This window comes from Chlorocebus sabaeus, chromosome 3 (genome assembly GCF_047675955.1).
Source record: "Chlorocebus sabaeus isolate Y175 chromosome 3, mChlSab1.0.hap1, whole genome shotgun sequence".
Classification (NCBI taxonomy): Eukaryota; Metazoa; Chordata; class Mammalia; order Primates; family Cercopithecidae; genus Chlorocebus; species Chlorocebus sabaeus.
Window position 1 is genome coordinate 5,661,757 of NC_132906.1, and position 23,852 is coordinate 5,685,608.

General features: G+C 36.9%; 1 protein-coding gene across 7 annotated transcripts in view; it reads left to right on the forward strand.

The window, feature by feature from the left end:
- Positions 1-23,852, forward strand: part of CDK8 (cyclin dependent kinase 8) — a 210,003-nt gene that overhangs the window by 142,623 nt on the left and 43,528 nt on the right. For all 7 annotated transcript variants that reach the window (XM_073012964.1, XM_008021778.3, XM_008021776.3 and 4 more), the window contains 2 exons: positions 9,251-9,361; positions 13,571-13,711. In XM_073012964.1, coding sequence (XP_072869065.1) covers positions 9,251-9,361; positions 13,571-13,711 — 252 coding nt within the window. The remainder of the gene's footprint in view (positions 1-9,250; positions 9,362-13,570; positions 13,712-23,852) is intronic.

Consider the following 23,852-nt stretch of genomic DNA (forward strand, 5'->3'; position numbering starts at 1 on the left):
AAAGTAGAAAAACAAGGAAAGTTCCAGGTTTGGGAACGCATGTAACAATTACCTTCCTGAGGGAAGAATAGGGGTGAGATTGAGCATATTGTTAACCAAAGGTAGACCATGCTGGAAGATGTAGTTCTTTTAATTGATACTTTTTTTATACTTTTCGATCTTGAGACCAGGTACTTGTATGTTAACTGTCAGTTATTCAACATCTATTCTGTATATACTCGTCAGTTTTAAAGAGTTAAAAGCCATTGAACTATGGTCAGTGGTGTTAGAAGTCAGGATGTTGATACCCTTGGAGGGAATACAGAGCTTCAGGGTGCTAGTAATGTTCTTTGATCTTGCTCTGGGTCTAGTTACACGGGTTATATATGTGACAGTTCATTGAGCTGTGTACTTATTGTTCACATGCTTTTCTCTTGTTTATTAGTCTTTAACAAAATGTTTTTTATTAAAAAAAACACAAAACTCAGTTCAGAAACAGATTTATCTTTGCATTTATCATGATAACTATAAATGCACTTAAATACAGAAAGAAGTATGAAAGCCTACTTTTAATGTACTTGATCATGGTTCTTCAATCTAAGATGAACAGAAATGTTTAATTTTTATGAAGTTCTTACTAATTTTTCCTTTTATGGCTATTTTCTGTATGTGGCTGAAGAAATCTTTACCCACTGATTGTGAAAATATTTCCCAATACTTCCTTCTAAAAGCTTTATAGTCTTTAAATTTCTAGTTTATGATATACTGAATTATTTTTTCTTTGTGGTATGATGTAGAGTTTGAATTCCCCTCCTATATGAATGTACAGAGTTTGAATCCCCCTCCTATATGAATGTACGGCTGTAGCATCATTTTTGGAAAACATGCTTTGTCGTAGAATTCCTTTGGCACCTTTGCAAAAAAAGAAAGTATACATTTGGACTCTATTTCATTCCGTTGTTCTCTCTGTCCAGCCTTATACCAACAGATTACTCTACCTTTCTAGCAAGACTTGAAGCCAGGTGGTATAAGGCCACCAGCTTTATTCTTTGTCAGAATTGTTTGGGGTATTTTAGGTTCTTTAGCATTATCATATAAATTTTTACATCTGCTAATTGGTTGGTTTTTTTTTTTTTCAGTGCTTGTTGAGATTATAATTTGGATCAATTCAAAGAATAATAGTATTGAGACTTTCAAGCCAGGAGAAAGATATACTTTCCATTTTATTTATTATTTATTTATTTACTTTAAAAGTATATATATATGGTGTAGTATATATCCTGAGACATTTCTAAATTCACTGGTAGGTTTTTGGTGATTCCTTGGGATTTTTTCTACATAATCATGTCATTTATGAGTAGGGATACTTTTACTTTTTTCCCTATTTCTGCTTTTGTTTCTTTTTTTTCTCTTACTGAATTGGTTAGGCCATCTCACACAATGTTGAATAGAGGTGAGAGCAGGTGTCTTTGATTTATTCCCAACTGTGAGGAAAATGTTTCCACTTTCACTGTTCAGTATAATGATAGCTACGCGATTTTCATAGGTGCTATTAATCAAGTTTAGGAAGTTGTATTCCTAGTTTCCTAAGAATTTTTTTCATAAATGATATTGAATTTTATCAAATGCTTTTTTCTACATGGATAAAAACAACCATGTAATTCTTCTCTTATTCTGTTAATTTGGTACAAAATATTTTGTTTTCTTTGTGAAATTTTCCTTTTATCTATGAGTTATTTACAATTATATTGCTTAAGTTTTAAACATGCGAGGTATTTCTAGATAACTTACTGTTACTGATCTAATTTATTTTCATTGTTGTCAGAGAAAAGAGACCTTGTATTTTAGAGATACATATTGAAATATTTATAGGTAAAATGATACAATAACTGGAATTTACTTCAACATAATCCAGGGTTGGCTGGGAGGGGTAGATATTAGTATAAGTAAATTAAGTTTGGCTGTGAGTGGCTGATGGTACATAGAGGTTTATTTTAATATTCTGTTTTATTTAGTTTGGAAATTTGCATAACAAACAGTTAAGAATGAAATAATTCCTTTTTTTTTCTGGCAAGTTTTTATCAGGCCTTCCTCTTTCCATTTTTTAATTCTTCCTCGAAAAAGTCCTGTGTCCCCAGCATTCACCTCCATTAACTCTCTATGATTACACCTGGTTTGTTTCTTTAATATAACACTCATTACAAATGTAATTATGAGGGGATTCTTTTTATCTATGTGCCTGGTTACTTACTTTGTTATCTGTTCCCCCAACCCTCTAGACTGCAACACATTTCTTCCCCAGTGTGTGCTAGGTGTGGTGTATAGTCCTTGCTCTGTCAGTAAGTGTAGAAGGGAGGGGAAGAGGAAGGAACTCTGAGAATTTCTTCTAAAAGCAAAGAGCATTGCATATCTTCATCTTCATTTTTTTGTAAGTGGTTTGTCTTATACGTTGTCAAAATTTCCTATGAGCCGTAATTCCATTAGTGTAGACATTTTTCAGACTGCACATGGGGGGATCATCAGTATTCCACAAGGCTGCCTTACAGTTGCGATGGGGAAGCAGAGGTCAGGCTCTGGACTTTACTTTTCTACTCACCTCTACTTTAACCTAAGCATACCTCAGTTTTTTTTTCTTTTTTGAGACAGAGTCTTGCTCTGTGGCCCCGGCTGGAGTGCAATGGCACGATCTTGACTCACTGCAACCTCCACCTCCCGGGTTCAAGTGATTCTCCTGCCTCAGTCTCCTGAGTAGCTGGGATTACAGGTGCATGCCATCACGCCCAGTTAATGTTTATATTTTTAGTAGAGATGGGGTTTCACCATGTTGATCAGGCTGGTTTCAAACTCCTGACCTTGTAATCCACCCACTTTGGCCTCCCAAAGTTCTGGGATTACAGGCATGAGCCACCATGCCTGACCAAGCGTACCTCAGTTTTTATCAGTTTGCAAGAATTTGGTTGAAAAAGGCTTCACAGGTTTAACTATATTTAAATAATTTTGGAATTGCTTTCCTTATTTTTTTTTAACAGTGATTTCAAGTCAACTGTCACCATACTCATGTTATAAATTTAGAATTTATTTTTATCTTTGCTAATATCAAGGTGCTGTCAGGGTTAGTTTCCTCTGAGGCCTCTTTCTTTGGCTTGCAGATAGCCTCCTTCTTCCTGTCTCATCAGATGATCATTTCAGAGGCACTCCTGGTGTCTCTCTGTATGTCCTCATCATCTCTTCTTGGGAGGACGCCAGTCAGATTCAATTAGGGCCCACTCTAAAGACCTCATTTTAACCTAATTACTTCTTAAAAGGCCTTATCTCCAAATATAGTCATTTGTCACTTAATTAGTGGGATATGCTCTGAAAAAATGCATCATTAGGCAATTTCATTGTTCTGCCCTCACAGAGTGTACTTACACTAGCCCAGATGGTAGAACCTGAACACACCAGGCTGTGTGTAGCCTATTGCTTCTGGGCTACACACCTATACAGCATGTTGCTATACCGAATAGTATAGGCACCTGTAACACAATGCTAAATATTTTGTATATTTGAGCATACTAAATAGAAAAGGTATGGTAAATATATGGAATAAACATAGAAAAGGTACAGTAAAAATGCAGAATAAATGATTCTTAAAAAAATGGCTGTTCTGCCTATGGAGTAGCCATTCTTTATTCCTTTACTCTCTTAATAAACTTGCTTTCACTTTATGGACTCACCCCACATTCTTTCTTGTTCAAGCCTACCCCCCCCCCGCCCCAAAACAAAGATAAAAAATGGTACACCTATATGTATAGGGCTCTTAGCATGAATGGGGCTTGCAGGTCTGAACCTTGCTCAGGGCGTCAGTGAGTAGTGAGTGAATGTGAAGGCCTAGGACGTTAGTGTATACTACTGTAGACTAGAAGCACTGTACACTTAGGCTGCATACGGGCTACATTCAGTTTATAAAACGTATTTTACTTTCTTCAATTAACCTTAGTTTACTGTAACTTTTTTACATTATGAACTTTTTTACTATTGTAAAAACACTTAAAATACACATTGTACACCTGTGCCAAAATATTTTTATTCTTATAAGCTTTTTTCTATTTTTAAAAATTGTTTTTTACTTTTTCAGCTTTTAGGTTCAGGGGCACATGTGTAGATTTGTTACATGGGTAAATTGCATGTGACTGAGGTTTGGTGTGTGAATGATCTCATCACCCAGATACAGAGCGTAGTTACCTGATAGTTTTTCACCCCTTTCCCTCACCTCACCCTCCCTCCTCTAGTAGTTCCCAGTATCTATTGTTGCCATCTTTATGTCCATGTTTATCCAATGTTTAGCACCTACTTTTAAGTGAGAACATGTGGTATTTGGTTTTCTGTTCCTGTGTTAATTTATTTAGGGTAATGGCCTCCAGCTGCATCCATGTTGCTGCAAAAGACATTTTATTCTTTTTAATGGCTGTGTAGCATTCCATGGTGTATATGTACCACATTTTCTTTGTCCGGTCCACTGCTGCTGGGCATCTAGGTTGACTCCATGCTACTGTGAATAGTGCTGCAATGAACATACAAATGCATGTTTCTTTTTGTAAACTAAGACACATTTACATTAGCTTAGGTCTACACAGGGTTAGGATCATGAATATCATTGTCTTCCACCTCCACATATTATCCCACTAGAAAGTCTTCAGGGAGGCCAGGCATGGTGGCTTATGACTGTAATCACAACACTTTTGGGAGGCCAAGGTGGACATACAGATCACTGGAGGCCAGGAGTTCGAGACCAGCCTAGCCAACATGGCAAAACCTTGTCTCTACCAAAAAAAAAAAAAAAAAAATACAAAAATTAGCTGGGTGTGGTGGTGCGTGCCTGTCATCCCAGCTACCTGGGAGGCTGAGACATGAGAATTGCTTGAATCTGGGAGATGGAGGTTGCAGTGAGCCAAAATCGTGCCACTGCACTTCAGCCTGGGCACTATGAGACTCTGTCTCAAAAAAAAAATTCTTTGGGGCAAAACTCACATAGAGCTGCCTCTCCTAGGATAACAATACCTTTCAGACTACCTCCTGAAGGATCTGCCTGAGGATGTTTTACAGTTAACTTAAAAAAATAAGTCGAGGGGGTACACTCTAAAATAATGATATGAAGCGTAATGTAATAAAAACATAGCCAGTTATAGAGGCATTTATTATCAAACATTGTGTGCTGCATATAACGATATTTGCTAGACTTGTCTGATACTGGCAGCGTGATACATGTGTGTATACCAGCATCACCACGCACACGTGAGTAATGCACATTGTGCTACAACATGATGAAGGTTGTGTGTCACTAGGTGATAGGAATATTTCAACTGCATTGTAATCTTATATATGCTGTCTGTTACTGACTGTGACATCATCATGCAGCATGTGACTGTACAGTCACATTCCAAGGTACTGGGGTTAGGGCTTCAGCATAGGAATTTTGGGGGAACACAGTTCAGTCCGTAACACTGTTACACACTACTCTGGCAGTAGTTGCTTACTCAGGATGAAGTCTTTACTCTCAGAGATTTGTCGTCTGGTTAATCAGATAGATGAATTTTTTAAAATTGATATTTAATGAAGTAGATTGGCTTTTGTTTTTTTATATTGAGATGGAGCCTCACTCTGTCATCCAGGCTAGAGTGCCTTGGTGTGATCTCAGCTCACTGCAACCTCCGCCTCCCAGGCTCAAGCGATTCTCCTGCCTCACCCTCCCAAGTAGCTGGGATTACAGGTGTGTGCCACCACGCCCAACAGATTTTTTGTATTTTTAGTAGAGATGGGGTTTCGCCATGTTGGCCAGGCTGGTCTTGAATCCCTGACCTCAGTGATCTACCTGCCTCTGCCTCCCAAATGTTGGGATTACAGGCGTGAGCCACCGTGCCTGGCCACTAATTTTTATATTTTTAGTAAAATTTAGTAAATTTTAGTAAAACAAAGTAGATTGGTTTTATAAAGAAAGCAATGATATTAGTTCATAGACCAGAAGCCAAAGAGTGGGTTGTGTGTCCTTCTTTGGTTGTACATTTTGTTAATTTACACAATCATTTATTCATGTGTTTATCAAATAGTTAATAAGGGCCTCTGCAGTACCAGGCATTATGCTAGGAGCTGGCCATGCAGCCATGAGAATAAATACGTAGTGCCTGCCATCGTCAAGTTCGCCACCTGGTATGTATTTAAGACATTTATGTCTCTGGATTGTAAAGACACATAATCCAGACATAATCCATTCCTCTAGGATGTTAGCTCTTGGGAGGTATTGCTATTAGACCATAGTAGTTACAAGTACTGGCTTTGTGTTTTAAAAGTTAATTTATTAATTGCTGATTCTACCACTTCCTAGGAATGTAACCTTGAGCAAATTATTTAACCTCCTTAAACCCCTGTTTTCTCAGTTGTAAAATAGGGGTTATATAAATATTTCATAGGGCTAATTCATGATTAAATGAGATAATACATGTCACATGCCTAGTACCATACTTGGCATCTGGGAGAAGTGCTTAATCAAATTGTTGCTGCAGTTTTTTGAATACAGGAGTGAAATGAAACCTTTCATTGGAGGTAAAATTCAGGAGACACTAAGAATAACTTTATACGTAGGTTTCTAATAATTGTGGAGATCTTTTGCCAACGCTTTGGAATGTGTTGGTTTTTTATAATTTACACCCTGCCAATTACTAGAAAGAATTTGAAATAGCTGTCTAGCTTAAGAGTGTGTTCCAATTTTGAGATAATAGAAAAACAGTGAACTAGAATTAAGACTACCTTAGCACGAGCTTTGGCTCTTTCCAGCTGGGAGACCCAGGATTACCACAAAGTCTAGACTTTCCCTGTCAGATTATTTGTGTTGTTTATTAATTAGGGAATGATCAATTTTAGATACTAGCATTTAGGTTTCTGAGGATTGGTATATAATTGCTAAAGTCTTATAAGTTTGAAAATTATATTCTGAAAGCAGAAATAATATAACCTGAACTTAATCTTGCTTCTAAATAAAATAATTATCACACCAGAGAATAATCTTTATTATGTGACTGAATATTTAATTGATTTATAGTCTTTGCTGAAGTTCATTTCAAAGCCCCCAATATAGTGTTTAACTTCACATTTACATTGATTCTTATTTTTGTGGCAGTGTTCTCACAAAAAGCACTGAAGTTACAAGTTTTAAGATCTTGATTTTCTCACCTGGCTGCCCAGTATTTGAAGCACATTTGGAAGGCACTGTTGAAACGCATTTTAACTGATAAAGACAGTCTCAGGCTTCCTGAGGGGCTTTTTGTTGTTGCTGTTTTCGTTTTTGCTTGGCAGGGTTAGGGGTACTTTTTGACTGGATGGATTGTTAGGCCACTTTGGTTATCATAAGATAAGAAGATAAAATATTTTAAATAAAATAACATCCTTTTATGAGATGAGAAAGCACAAACTCATGAAAATATGCTCTCCTTGGATACTTCTCTCTGTTTAAGTTCTTTGTTATTTTATGAAAAGTTACAAAATTTTAATCAACTTTACTATGTAATTTAAATGCCTGAAATTAGGTACTGTATCTCACAGGGTTGCAGAACTTAATTTTCGTATGATAATTGGTGTTAATGAATATTGCATCTTCTAATGTTGCAAATACTTTGATATTTTCTAAAAAGGATTACGAACTACAGATTTGTTTCAAGTTCAATTGTTATGTGATGTTAAAGCCTAGACAACTTGCAGAATGGGAGAAAGTTTTATAAATCATATTTAATAAGGGGTTAGTATCTAGACTATGTAAAGAACTCCTACAACTCAGCAGCAACAACAAAACAACCTGATTCAAAAATGGGCAAAAGACTTATTAAATAGACGTTTCTCCAAAGACGATCTACAAATGGTCAGTAAGCACATGAAAAGATGTTCCACACCATTATTGACTAGGGAAATGCACACCAAAACCACAGTGAGATACTGCTTCATACTCATTAGGATATATGTTAATTTTTAAGGAAAAAAGGGGGGAAATAACCAGTGTTGGTGAGGATATGAAGAAATTGGAACGCTTGTGCATTGCAGATGGGAATGTAAAATGGTACAGCTGCAAGTTTGGTGGTTTCTCAAAAAGTTAAACACAGAGCAATCATTTGATCCAGGATTTCCACTCTTGGGTTTATGGTCAAAGCATTGAAAGCAGGGAGTTTCAACAGACAGTATGTACTAATGTTCATAGCAGCATTAATCACAACAACCAGAGGTGAAAACAACCCATGGACATCGACAGATGAATGGATAAACGAAATGTGATATATATATAGATATGTATAGAGTGGAATGTGTTTATCCATAAAAGAATGCAACAGGCTAAGTGAAATAAGCCTGGCATGAAAGGATACGTATTGTGTGGTTCCACTTACATGCAATATCTAGATTAGGAAGATTCTTAGGGACAGATAGTAGAGTAGAGGTTACCAGGGCCTTGGGGAAAAAGGCAGTGGGGTTATTGTGTGATGCGTGGGCCCCTTCAGCACCGGGACTGTTAGGAATTGGGCCGCACAGCAGGAGGTGAGCCACAGGCAAGAGAGCATGACCACCTGAGCTCTGCCTCCTGTCAGATTAGCAGCGGCATTAGATTCTCATAGGAGCTTGAACCCTGTTGTGAACCGCGCATGTGAAGGATCTAGGTTGCGTGCTCCTTCTGAGAATCTAATGCCTAATGAGTGATCTGAGGGGAAACGGTTTCATCTTGAAACTATCCACCATCCGCCCCTTCCCCCAGCCCCCGCCCTGCACCTCCACCCCATTATCCGTGGAAAATTTGCCTTCCATAAAACTCATTTCTGATGCCAAAAAGGTTGGGGACCGCTGGTTTAATGGATTCAGAGTTTCTGTTTGGGATGACAAAAAAAATTCTAAAATGGATAGTGGTGATGATCGCAGAACATTGTGAATATACTTATAGGATGCCATGAATTGTACACTTCAAAATGATTAAAGTGGTCATTTTTATGTTATATATATTTTACCACAATCAAAAAGGTAAAATAACCAACCAAACAACAACAAAATAGATTTACTCAGATATACCTGTTCAGTGTCTTTTCCTCACAGATATTTTCTCATTTGTTACTGAAGTATCTGTCTCAAAATTGTGTGGGTGCTTATTAGATTTTTAAGATTGATTACCCGTGGGTTTGTATTGCCTTTGAATTACAAATGGTGTAGGAGTTTTTAGCATTATTTTTGTGACAGAAATTGTTAATGGATCTCCTTTGTTTTGCAGTTACTTCGAGAGCTTAAGCATCCAAACGTCATTTCTCTTCAAAAGGTGTTTCTGTCTCATGCTGATAGGAAGGTGTGGCTTCTGTTTGACTATGCTGAACATGACCTCTGGGTAAGGTGAATTGCTGGCAGACATGAGCAAACAGTTAGGGATTGTTAAGAGTAACTAAAACCAATTAGGTGTTCCCCTTATTATGAGACTTACATTCTTAAAATAAAAGTGACCTCATGGAGTGTGGTTGGTGGCATTACCAAGGCTAGAGTATTTATTTGACTTTGTATTATTGCTTTTCAATATTGTCACTTTGATCTTTTAACAGATACTAAAGAAAACAATAGAATCTCAAGAGTGTTCAACAGCTATTCAATATTGCTTCATATAGTTTTTTGATGAAATGAAAAGTAACTGTAGTATCTATAAAATTTTGCTCTAAAATAGAAAAGTAGCATATTTCATTTTATTCCGTCATATAAAGGGAATATAAAATGAGAAGGTGGTATCCTCATGTAGGAGGACGAATATGCTCTCTTTGGAGAGATCTAATAGTTCTACCATTATTTATCGTATAGCATTAGGCAAGTCTTTTAATGGCTTTGAAGCTGTAATTTACCCCATCTATAAAATGTAATACTTTCTTTCCTTTTTTAACAACGTTTTTCTGAGGAACAATCTTGTAGTTGAAAAGTTTTATTAATGAAATATACAAATGTAGGAAACTATTATTAATTATTAACTATTCACAATTGAATTTAATATCCTAATGCTTATTTTCATCGACAGTAATTCAATATAGTAGAGTCATGCACATATAATGTTCCTGTCAACTAGGGAGTGCATATATGATAGTGGTCTCGTGAGATTATAGTACCATATTGTTACTGTACCTTTTCTGTGTTTACATCTGTTTAGCTAACACACTTAATTACTATTGTGTCACAATTGCCTTCCTTAGTCAGTACAGTAACGTGCAGGTTTGTAGCCTGGGAGCAGTAGGCTATATCACATAGCTTGGGTTTGTGGTAAAGTCTATCATCTAGGTTTATGTAAGTACACTCTGTGATGTTTACACAACTGCAGAATGGCCTAAGACACATTTTTCAGAACGTATCGCTTCATTAAGTAGTGCATGACTGCATTGTACTTACTTGAATTGGGCATAATCTTGCATTGGAGGAATTCTTTATGGATGAGAGCTCTATTAAAAAATGAGATTGGTGTGAAAATAAATTTTAATATCTCTTGAGTCTTTTAGTTATTCTTTGTTTTCTGACCTGTGATAAGAATAGTTTTAGGTCAAGTTTAGTGGGTCACACTTGTAGACCCAGCACTTTGGGAGGCCAAAGCAGGAAGATCACTTGAGCCAAAGGATTTGAGACAAGCCTGGGCCACATGGCAAGACCCTATCTCTACAAAAAAAAAAAAAAAAAAAAAAAAAAAAATTGGCTGAGCTCAGTGGCACATACCTGTGGTCCCAGCTGTTCATGGGACTGAAGCCCAGGAAGTCGAGACTGCAGTGGGTCCTGTTCACGCTGTTGCACTCCAGCCCGGCTAAGTTTTGTATTTTTGGTAGAGACAGGGTTTCACCATGTTGACCAGGCTGGTCTCTTAGCTCCTGATGTCAGGTGATCTGCCCACCTCGGCGTCTCAAAGTGCTGGGATTACAGGCCTGAGCCACTGAGCCCAACCGGTTTATTAGTTTATCTAATGCAATGCAGAAAATGATGCTATATTGAAAAAAATTACTGTAAAATAAGAACTTAAATTAATCTTGTCTAAGTAGCTGAAATTCAAACACCAGCCTCGGTATTTTGCAGTTTACTAAGCAGATTATTTTTTAAATTGGTATTTGAGGAACTCTCAGGTAACTATGAAATTTGCTGTTTTGTTAAATATAACATTTATGTTTTAAAAAAAATCTGAAACGTTACCTTGCAGGTAAGACTGAGATATATATATTATATACATATATATAGAAAATCTATAACAGGATAGCCAAAGTAATTTTGAAACATATTCACAAAATTTACATTCTTACCAATCTGTATAAAGAACATCTATTAATACAGATTATAGTTTAAGAAACAAGTAAACCAAACCTCTAACATTACCTTGTGTTAATTCATTAAGAATTACTTTACTTCTGTGTACTGGGTTTTTAATGATATTTAATAATGTCTTTAAACATTGTATTGATTTGCATACTAATCTTTATTTACTAAATTAGCATGGCCATGCTTTTTAATTTGTACACATGAAATTTTCTCTCTTTTATGAAACTCTTTTGAAAGTTCATGCTGATTATTAATTTTTTCTTCTTTTTTTAATCTTTGGTTCTTCTGTTCTTCTATTTTAAAATAAGTCTAATCGGATCAACCCTGTTAAATCAGCGTGGCCAGTATTATATTGGACACTCACCATACTGAGCCTCATAAGAAATAAAGTCATATAATTTAAACTTAAGGCATTTTCCAGGCTGGTTCATAAACAAGATTTGTGATAAACCACGGTAGAGCGTAGAAGATAGTATAATATTTCACTCAATGTGATTTCTAGCTGCTAGTTTGTAATATTTAATTTTACATGTAGGTACAATGATTATACTTTAACAAATTTTATTGCATGTAATATTGTACAGTGTATATAAATAGTTCATTAGCTTTATCATCATCTTAATAATATTTAAGCCAAATAAGTATTTTTAATGTTCATTTTCATTAAAAACAAATGATAATTTAGCCTAGTAAAACCCACTCCTTTATCTGTTTTAATTGGAATGTTGAAGTGAATTGGTAGGGGTTAGGCAGCAGAGGGTAACAAGGCAGTCGCAATAAAAATAGTTATTTTTAAAAATCACTTAAGCGTTGGTGAGATTTCATGGTATGTGTACTTTGCGTTTGTTATGTAGCCCTGGAATATAAAGCAAATGACAGTAGGGTTTGTCATTTTAAAATATTGGTAAAAGAAATCACTTGTAATACTCTAATAAAGTGTACGTGAAGAAATATATATGACATTGATTAATTACCTTACCTCTCCTACATATCCGCCCACCTCAGCCTCCCAAAGTGCTGGGATTACAGGCGTGAGCCGCCGCACCCGGCCCAAGAATCTTCTTAAGGAGAACAGACTTGATTGTCACATCATATTTTAGGACAGGTGACAAAACAGTCTAGATATTAAATTGTTGTAGCTCTGTTTTGTTTGCCTGCTATTAAATACCTTGAAAAAAAGACTGAGAGGAAAATTAAAGTCGGTTAGTGCTGCTCATTTAGATTAGTCACACTACATAGGTGCAAACTGCTACACTTTACCTTCTCGTGGGTATTTGCTATCTATTTTACCTTGGAGAGTAAAGCTCCTTTACTCATTAATCATTAGTTATTCCTTACTTGTATCATATTCTGTGTATCATAAGAAAATAGCAAGTGAAAATGTTAACTTATAATGTTAAATATCTCTTATTTTTATTATGTTTACTGATTTCAAGGACATGCTTAATATTTACTTACATATATTGGCCAAGGGTCTGCTCTGTGCAATATTAGGTTCAGGGATATGTACAATGGTGTGCAAGGCATAGTTGACTGCAGCCAAGTGGCAGATTTTCCTGCAGTTTAAAAGTGATCTAATTAAGAAAATGAGTCCTATCAAGAGCATTTGAAACTTTTCAAAAAAAACTTGTAAGGCACATTTATTTATAAAGCAATTTTTTTATGTATAAAGTTGTGCTTTGTTTTACTGGATGTCCAACAACATTATACATAGAAAGCTTTGATGGATGGTACAAGGCAGGTTTTTTTTTTCCTCAGAATCTTTAATATTTTCCATTTTTCCCTGTGAACTGGTATGTCATTTCTTTGTGCTTGTGTGTATTTTATTGAAGCATCTCCCCACTTGCTTTCTTTATAACCTATGTTATAAATAGGTTCTCATTCTATGCCATGTCAGCCAGCCAGAAGTATCTCTTGAACTTTGTTTTTTTTTTTTTTTTCATTGTATCTACCAGATAAACAGGAATCAAATATACTCTGAAAGTAATTGATTTTTAATTATGCTGTAAAAATAAAAGCACAGTATTTCCTAATTCCTTATTGTGATAATTTATTTCCTGAAATGCTGTCATATGCTTAGGAAATGGAATTTTAGCTGCAGTTATTAGGGAATTTTAAAGTTGTTTATGTTATTCAGCAGAGTATGAAATTGTATTTTCAATATCTGTGGGAATCCCTGAGTGTTTCTTTTTCTGTTAGGAAAATATTACATATCAAATTATCTTTTCCTTTTTTTTAAGCTTCTGGTGATATTTTTTCTTTCTTTCAGCATATAATCAAGTTTCACAGAGCTTCTAAAGCAAACAAGAAGCCAGTTCAGTTACCTCGGGGGATGGTGAAGTCACTATTGTATCAGATCCTAGATGGTATTCACTACCTGCATGCTAACTGGGTGTTGCACAGAGATTTGGTAAGTTGATCTGTAATTGGTTTAAACTAGAAAGATGCATTACAGTTGGATACTTTTCTGTTGTCTGTAGATACCAGTGCTATATGTAGGCCTGCAAACCTTATAGAGGTAGTGAGAACGCTACATTCTCAAAAAATGGCCTAGTAGTGTTTTTATATAATGCATCCTGCTTCTCTGACATACACTAGATGGTATTGATTTTGAAGTGAAATAAGACACATTTGTTTTCCTAAGCTTCTGTTTCCTTTTAAGTTCATAAATAAAGCATTGGCTTGCTTTACATTGATTATTAGATGCAAGGCAAACTGTAGAAATTTATATATTTATAATAACTTGAAGGTAAAACTTTTGGAGCCTACTGCATACTTATTTACATATTAGAAAAGGAAAATGTTAATTCAATATGCTTATATTTTAAGCCCCTCTATGTTAGTAGCAGTTTGTTGGCCAATAGCCTTTATTAATCGTAATTGAAGTATATTATTAGAAGCCTTGCTGTATTCAGGTACATTGAACTTTTAGAATTTAAAAACATAAGAAACTGACTTTTTAATTTAATGTGTCAAAGTCATTTATGCCTTTTTTCACCCATCTTGCACAGGGGTCCCCAGCCCCCAGGCCACAGACCAGTCCATGGCCCATTAGGAACCAGGCCACACAGCGGGAGGTGAGCGGTGGGTGAGCATTACCACCTGAGCTCAGCCTCCTGTCAGATTAGTGGCAGCATTAGATTTTCGTAGGAGCGAGAACCCTATTGTGAACTGCACATGCAGGGCTTCTAGACTGCACACTCCTTATGAGAATCTAATGCCTTATGATCTGAGGTGGTACAGTTTCATACTGAAACCATCCCTTCCCACCCCACTGTGTGGAAAAACTGTCTTCCATGAAACTGATCCCTGGTGCCAAAAAGATCGGGGACCGCTGATCTAGCATATTATTATTCATTAAATTTTCATGGATTTCAGTTACCTAAACTTCAAATTGCCCTTTCTTACTACATAATTACATTGCTTTTATAGTTCTTTTCTTTGTAAAGATAGTAACTATAATAAGATTTATAACAGCACCGTCATTTCAAACAAATATAAACACAATGCTGAAAGTGATGATTTTGTCTCTAATCACCTGTATACAAAGGAAATATCCTGTGGGCCATGAGGCGGAGCCCATCTGGTCTCTCGCAAAGATGTTCTTCACAAATTTAGTGAGCTTAGTCTCTGGCCTTCAAATGTGCTGTTCCAGTGGCACAGTTTCTACTTCTTTCTTCTAGCTTTAGGAAATTGCCTTGTAGCACATTTAATGTTAGTTACTTTATCTCCAGTTCTCATACCTACAAAGCATTTAGACTAGGACCAATAACACAGCAGAAATTTGGTTGGACTTGTTTCTTTATGCAAACTTTTATTTTTAATAGAGTTAGAATATTTTACTTATAAAAATAGATTTACAGGCCGGGCGCGGTGGCTCGTGCCTATAATCCCAGCACTCTGGGAGGCTGAGGCAGGGTGGATCACAAGGTCAGGAGTTCAAGATCAGGCTGGCCAAGATGGTGAAACCCTGTCTCTACTAAAAATACAAAAAATTAGCCGGCTTGGTGGTAGGCACCTGTAATCTGAGCTACTCTGGAGGCTGAGGCAGAGAATTACTTGAACGTGGGAGGCGGAGGTTGCAGTGAGCCAAGATGGCACCACTGCACTCCAGCCTGGACGACAGAGCGAAACTCCATCTCTAAAAAACAAAACAAAACAAAAAATAGACTTACATAACAGAAATTAGACAAATCTTTTGGCATTTTATGAAGCTGAAAATAAATTTTGGCCATTGGGGTGGAGTCAAATTAGGGAAAAACATTTCTACTTTTGAGCTAGCCATCCTTTTCATGATCTCTAAAAGAAAAAACTGTGGCTAAAGGGCATGTTTTTCCCCATCGAGTCAGTTATGCTAAGATAGCTCTACATTTTCTTTTTCTTGTAAATTATTTTTTTCACTTGAAGTATGTGTGCATGTTAGGTAAATACAGACTGATTTTTAAAACCAATATTTAAATTTCATGTAATAATATAAATATACTTAAGCCACTTAGAGTAGTATTAAGTATAGTAGTGAAAATTATGATACCAAGTTTCTTTTATCTCTCTTATGGTAAAGCTCTTCCTACTAATGGACCTTAAGTAGATTCTCTTTGACATAGGGTCAGTGTAGAACCAATCATTTCAGAAGACTCCGTTAGTGGTGTACTAAGTGGTGGAGAGTAGAAGGATCAGTGCCCCCTAATATAGGCAACAAGGGATGCATTGTCTGTAGATGATTTAAAAATAATAATAAAACATACTAAAAGTTAGTTGCTTTTTATTGTCACCATATGCTGACAATTCTGAACAATTTCAGTAATAAAGTATTTCTCTACAGTGATGCAAATCACTCTTACTCCTCCATCCCTCTTGCCATTATTTAAAGTTCATTAATCCAAAAAGTTCTGCGGTGTCTACTGCTGTCTTCTTTGATTTCCATATTTGAGTGAGATTTTCCATATTTTCTGTGCATGACTTCTTAGTATTCTTTATAAATGTCTGACCCTTCTGTGTATCTCAGGCACACAGAAATCCACTGAACCATTGTTTCATGAAAATGACAGCCTTTGCCTCTAACCTAGATCCTACTGGTTCAGATGCCCACCTTTCAAATTCTGAAGGAAAAACTCATTTACCATATATGTACATTTTAAAATGTGAGCACCTTCCTGCCAACTGAAAAAGCTTTAAAGTTTTGATGTTTATAGTGTTTGAACAATAGCTACATTTGATTCTAATATATGTAGTAATATGATATTAACTCTCAAGATCATTGGTCAGCCAGGCGCAGTGGCTCACGCCTGTAATCCCAGCACTTTGGGAGGCTGAGGTGGGTGGATCGTGAGGTCAGGAGTTCGAGACCAGCCTGACCAAGATGGTGAAACCCCATCTCTACCAAAAATACAAAAATTAGCCGGGCATGGTGGCACACGCCTGTAATCCTAGCTACTTGGGAGGCTGAGGCAAGAGAATCACTTGAACCCGCGAGGCAGAGGTTGCAGTGAGCCGAGACTGTGCCACCGCACTCTAGCCTGGGTGACAGAGCGAGACTCCATCTCAAAAAGAAAAAAAAAGAACATTGTTCAGAAGCTATATAACATAACTTTTTTTTAACGTGTTCTTCTCAAATATTTGTTGTTAGTTGCATATGAAATATTTACCATATCGAAACAAAAATTAATAGTTCATTATATTCTTTACTCCTGTTTAGTCAGATTTAGATCAAATGTGACAATGCTGACCTTAACTCTCTTCATAGACTTCTAATGCTATGAATTGGACCAGTTGGTTGAGGTGCTGACATGCCACAAGAAACTTCATATTAAGGTGGATAATTGGCACAGACACCCTAAAAACACCATTTTAATAATACTCTGTAATGTTATTGATGTTTTTGTTTAATAAAATTGGCTTTATTAATTAATAGAAATGCTGGTTTGAGATGGTAGAGTTATAAAGTTCTTTGATATGTATAGTTGAGCTTTTAAAATTAACAATCCTATTTAATAAATAACGATTTATCTGGTTGCTATTAATCATCACATAGTAGCAAATCAGTAACTGAAATCTGTCATCCTTGGTGGGAAAATAGAGATTTCTTAATTCTGGAAGTCTTTTTGGGCTGAGAGTCGTAATCAGTGTAAATGTATGGGTGTTTTAAGAAATATGGACCAGAAGAGAAACATAGGCAGTATTTATTTTGTGAAGTAATTTATCGATCCAAACCAAACTTTTTAGTTTTAGATCATTAAAATATGTATATGTAAGTTGTTCCTTATACACTTAATTTGTCTGTGTGCACTAGAGATAAATGAGAACAAAGTTATGTCTGTTGCGTTAGCTTTGTTCCTTCCCTTGACGACTGTCTTCCCTTTTCTTTGTTTATTCTCCTTCCCTCCTTGGGAAGGGAAAATAGTTTGACTACTCGTCTGCTATAGTCCTGGTTCTGGTATTACCATCTATACTGCTCAGGATACTGCATCTCCAGAGATACAGAACCAACAAGGTGTTTATACATAGATGGAGAATGATTTATTTAAGGAATTGGCACATGCAGTTGTGGAGGCTTGGTAAATCCAGAATCTGCAGAGCAGGCTACAGGCTGGAGACCCAGGAAAAAGTTTTAGCTCTAGTCCAAAGACAGTCTGCTGGCAGAATTCCTTCTTGCTCAGGGGAGCTCAGTCTTGTTCTGTGAAGGCTTTCAACTGATTCGATGAGGCATATCCATGTTCAGAAGGGTAGTCCTTACATGTTTTACTCAAAGTCCACTGATTTAAATGTTAACCTCATCCAACAGTACCTTCATGGAAACATTCAGAATAATGTTTGACCAAACATCTGGGCACTATGGTCCAGCCAAGTTCACACATAAAATTATTCATCCTCGGCTGGGTGCAGTGGCTTATGCCTGTAATCCCAGCACTTTGGGAGGCCGAGGCGGGCGGATCTTGAGGTCAGGAGATTGAGACCACCATCCTGGCTAACATGGTGAAACCCTATCTCTACTAAAAAAAAATACAAAAAAATTAGCTGGGCATGGTGGCTGGCGCCTGTAGTCCCAGCTACTCGGGAGGCTGAGGCAGGAGAATGGCGTGAACCCGGGAGGCGGAGCTTGCAGTGAGCCGGGATTGTGCCACTGTACTCCACCCTGCGTGACAGAGCCAGACTTGGTCTCAAAAAAAAAATAAAAAAAAATTATTCTATATAAGTGAATAAACAAGAAGCACAAGTTAAAATAATGTGAGGTAAGTTATTTTGCCCTGTCTTTCCTCCTCTCTCCCTGCTGTTACCAAAATAGGAGTATTGGGTTTAGGCAGTCTAAGAATTTTACCTCGTATTATAAAGCTGACTAAGTGGGAAATACTGTGAAAACAAGTAAAGATACATTGAACTTTTTAACACCGTTGTCAGGAATGTAAAATAATACAGCTGCTGTGGAAAACACAGTGGTAGTTTCTAAAACAATTAAAAATAAGATTACCATATGATCCAGCAATTCCACTTCTGGGTATACACCCGAAATAATTCAAAGCAGAGTCTCAAAGAGGTATTTGTAAATGCATGTTTATAGTAGCATTCTTCACAGTAGCTTGCCAAAAGTTAGAAGCAACCCGAGTGTCCATCAGTGGATGAATGGGTGAACAAAATGGGTATGTACATACAATGAAATATTATTCAATCTTAAAAAAGGAAGGAAGTTCTCAGCCTGGGCAATACAGTGAAACCCCATATCCACAAACGTAAAAATTAGCTGGGTGTGGTAGCACACACCTGTGGTCCCAGCTACTTGGGAGGCTGAGGTGGGAGGGTCACTTGAGTCCAGGAGTTTGAGGCTGCAGTGAGCTGGGATTGTGCCACTGCACTCCAGCCTGGGCAACAGAGTAAGACTCTGTAAAATAAAAATTACAGTTTCTTTTGGGGAAGGAAATTCTGACATGTGTACAAGGATGAACCTTGAGGAAATACTAAGTGAAATAAGCTAGTCACAAAAGGATAAGCACCGTATGATTCCACTTTCATGAGGCACCTGAGCAGTCAGATTCATAGAGACAGAAAGTAGAATGGTGGTTGCTAGGGCTGAGTGGAGGGGCAGTTATGAGGCGTTGTTGTTTAATGGATACAGAGTTTCAGTTTTGCAGGATGAAAAGAGTTTGGAGATGTATGGTGGTTGCACAGCATTATGAATGTGCATTTAATGCTGAACTGTACACTTAAAATGGTTGGTAAATGTTATGTTACGTGGATTTTACCACAATAAAAGACACTGGGAGAAAATACGTTTAAGTAATTCATAATAAAGAAAAGTTTGAAGTCTTAGCCTGATTGGATTCAGTTTGGTGATTTTTCTTAGTTCAGTCAAATAACAAGACATGATGCATCAAAGTTGTGTTGATGCTGTTTTGTAGATGCGCAGGTTTGATTTGGCAATTGTATCTGAACTGTTTCTGAAAAAGTAGTCTTCCTTTCTAGATAGAAATATCTATCTAGATACATGGACAAAGGTATGAGCGGGTTTTCACTACTGAAGCCTGCGTTGTCACCATTTTGAGAGCATCTAGGCAGGTTCACTAACTGCAGCTATGTGGCCTCATTTTTTTTTTTTTTTTTTCTTTTTTTTGAGATGGAGTCTTCACTCTGTTGCCCAGGCTGTAGTGCAATGGCATGATCACAGCTCACTTGAACCTCTGCCTCCCGGGTTCAAGTGATTCTCCTGCCTCAGTCTCCCAAGTAGCTGGGATTACAGGTGTGTACCACCACACCCGGCCAATTTTTGTATTTTTAGTAGAGATGGGGTTTTGCCATGTTGGCCAGGCTGGTCTCCAAATCCGGACCTCAAGAGATCCACCTGCCTCGACCTGCCAAATTGCTGGATTACAGGCATAAACCACTAAGCCCAGCCTGGCCTCTTGCAGTAGAACTGATTTCAGTAGAACTTCAAACTATTTTTTATAAAACTTAAAAAAGATAGAAATGCTTTTCTCATTCAGTTTGTGAAATAAATTTCAGAGTCAGTTAATATGTCTTTTACTAGGAAGAATTCTGTGATAAATTAAAAATTTGAGGCAAAGCATGATGGTTCATGCCTGTAATCCCAGCGCTTTAGGAGGCCAAGATAGGATTGCTTGAGGCCAGAAGTTAGAGACCAGCCTGGGCAACATAGTGAGACCCCGTCTCTACAAAAAGAAAATTGAAACACACTGTCAAATATGCTGGTATTTGTGAATCTAAGTGAAGACTGATATGTAGTCCAGCTCCAATCTTCTTTTCTTTCCCTATCTCACTCCTTAAGCTCGTTTTCTAGCCAACCCAGAGGTTGCCCTGCCTGCCTGAATCCCCTCCTCCCTTCATCTTCATAGCTCGAAATTAAAGCTCTCTCTAGTAACCCTAGCTGAAAATGAGAATGTTTACATTTAAAATCCTATTACAGCTGCTTTGAACCACCTATGGGGCACTTACTAGTTTTGGTAATATGGTAATCTATTTGATTATAAACTCCTGAGGGCAAAGCCCATGTCTTACTCTGTATTTGTATCCCTCCCAATGCCTAATAAAATACACAATTTGTGTATATAGTATTGCCTATGTTTGTTGAATAAATGAACTAGCTTACTTGTAACAGAAACAAAGTGGCTTCCAAGGTTGTTTCTGATTTTATCTAATGCTTATGCATATCTACAGACACATGCATATCCTTTTGCATTTCTTTTTAGTACCGTTTTATCTCTACTATGATTTACTGCAGTGAAGTGATGTACAAAAGCTTCCCCCATCCATACTGCATTTTAAATCCTTTCAGCTGCTTCCCTCTTGCTACCCAAAAGAACTCAGCTCTTACTAGTCAGTCCAAAGACCATTCAACTAATGATATTGACCTATTGATCTCTTTTATTGCTCTATTTTTATATGCAATATTTTTGTTTCACTCAATGAAACCTATTTGCTGACCCTTTTCCTGTTTGTTCTGATGTTCTCTTTATGTTACTTATTTTTCCCAATTTTTTTCTTTAATCTTAAGGTTGGAACATTAGTATCATAGTTCATATACATCCCTCACTTTCTTCAAAAACGTCTTAAGGTTCCTTCTGAGTAAATTCTTTAATTGCAGATAAGATGGCAGTGCCTACCTTCTTCTAAACATACTAACTGTTCTGATCTTGGAACTCTTATATCTCAGTTTTACACTGCATTTAACTCACCAATCTGTTACTTGTCATAATATATTTATGGATGCTCCTTGACTTAACAATGGGGTTACATCTCAATAAACCCCTCATAAGTTGAAAATATTGTAAGTCTAAAATGCATTTCATATACCTTACCTACCACACATCAGAGATTAGTTCAATCAGAACACTTCAATCAGCCTACAATTGGGTAAATCTGACAGAAAGCCTATTTTATAATAAAGTGTTGAGTATCTCATGTGATTTATTAAATACTATACTGAAAATGAAAAACAATGGTTGTATGAGTACTGCAAGTACAGTTTTTAACTGAATGAATATTGCTCTCACATCATCTTAAAAGACAAAAAATTATAAGTCACGCCGTTGTAAGTTGGAGACCATCTCTAATTTCTAGCTCATAGTTGCTCATTTTGGGGCTGCTTTCATTTTTTAAATAATTTTCTTTTCTTTTCTTTTCTTTTCTTTTTTTTTTTTTTTTTTTTTTTTTTTTTTGCGACAGAGTCTCACTGTGTTGCCCAGGCTGGTCTTGAACTCCTGGGCTCAAGAGATCCTCCTGCCTCGGCCTCCCAAAGTGCCAGGATTACAGGCGTGAGCCATCACACACAGCCATTTTGTAAATAAATTTTCTAATGCACTTAGTGTTGGCTGTATTTAATGCTTTTTGTTGAAAGTATTCATAAAGCTGTATCAGACCACAGGAATGATTTATACTTAAATCAACATCTAAGTATTAAAGACTTGGTTTTGATGTATTTTCTAAGAAAATTAATAGAAAGTAGAGTAGTAGTTATATGACTGGCCTAGTAGCCATTAATTTTTGTAAAGTACGTGTATTAGAGTTCTCCAGAGAAACAGAATCAATAGGATAGATAGGTAGATGGATGAGTGGATGATAGGGAGGTAGGGAGGTAGATAGATGACAGGGCATTGACTAGAGAAATTGGCTTATGCAATTATGGATGCTGAGAAGTCCCATGACACGCCACCTGCCAGCTGAAGAAACAGGGAAGCTGGTAGCATGGTTTAGTTTAAATCCAGAGGCCTGAGAACAAGGGAGCTGATGGCATAACTCTCAGTCAGAGGCCAAAGGCTTGAGAAGCCGGGGGTGCTGCTGGTACAAGCCCCAGAGTCCAAAGGCCCGAGAATGGAGAGTTCTGGTTTCCCAGAGCAGGAGAAGAAAAGTATCCCAGCTCCAGAGGAAAGAGAAGTTGCCTTTCCTCTGCCTTTTTGTTCCATCTGGGCCCTCACCTAATAAGATGGCGTCCATTTATGTACTTTACTTGAAGGTGGATCTTTCCACTTCAGTCTACTCTTTCAAATGCCAGTCTCTTCCGGAAACACCTTCACAGAAATACCCAGAAATAATGCTTTACCAGCTGTCTGGGTATTCTTTAGTCAAGTTGACACCTTAAATCAACCATCACAGTCTATATCACATTCTCTTATGGTTATTAATGTTTTCCATGTTTTAAAGTATCTGATATCCAAAATTTCATTTTAATAGTTACCTTAATGCGATAACTATTTATCATAGCGGTAGTTAACTTGGAACTAGCAGGCACACAGTGTGTATCATAGTCCTGTTTTACTAAATGGCATAGAATGTTAAGTGAGATATACTATAACTCTTCATTGTAGTGTTTTTATTATTATTGTTTTCAAGCTCAATTACAAGATTGTATAGAAATTTGGAGTATTTCAACTATTGCAGCCATCTGATGTGCTACTCACGTCAAGCTTATTTTGAAAAAAATAAGCTGTGTTTTGTTTTGTTTTGTTTTGTTTTTGGTAGAGACGAGGTCTTGCTGTGTTTCCCCGGGCTGATCTCAAACTCTTGGGCTCTTGGGCTCAAGCAGTTCTTCCGCCTTGGCCTCCCAAAGTGCTGGGATTACAGGCACCAACAACCTTGCTCAGCCTGATTTATTGCTTTTTAAATCTGATAGTGCTGCTGGCTTGCAGTTTATTTTAATTATACTGGGTAGTTTGGAATCTCTTAGTGGGACTTCATGTGTCCTTGATGAAGGATATGTTGGTTTCCTAGCAACTATTAAATAGGATTAAAATCTTGGAGTGAGCCATTGACTCCAACTCAGTTTCATAGGGCACACTTTATCAAGGCCTCTTACTGTGTATTGATGATAGCATGATGAATTATTAAGGAATTTTGGGTCTGATTCTTTTTATTTGATTGGCAAAATAAAAAAACACCTCATGTGTTTTACTTACTGATACTAATATTTGTCCATGTTATATGACATTTTTGTTTTTGTTTGAGGTATATTTTCTTATTGTCTGCTCAACTCTACTACTAGTAAGTGGAAAAACTGAGAAGTAGAGAGGCTAAATAACTTCATTATGGTTATTCAGAGAACTGCAGCA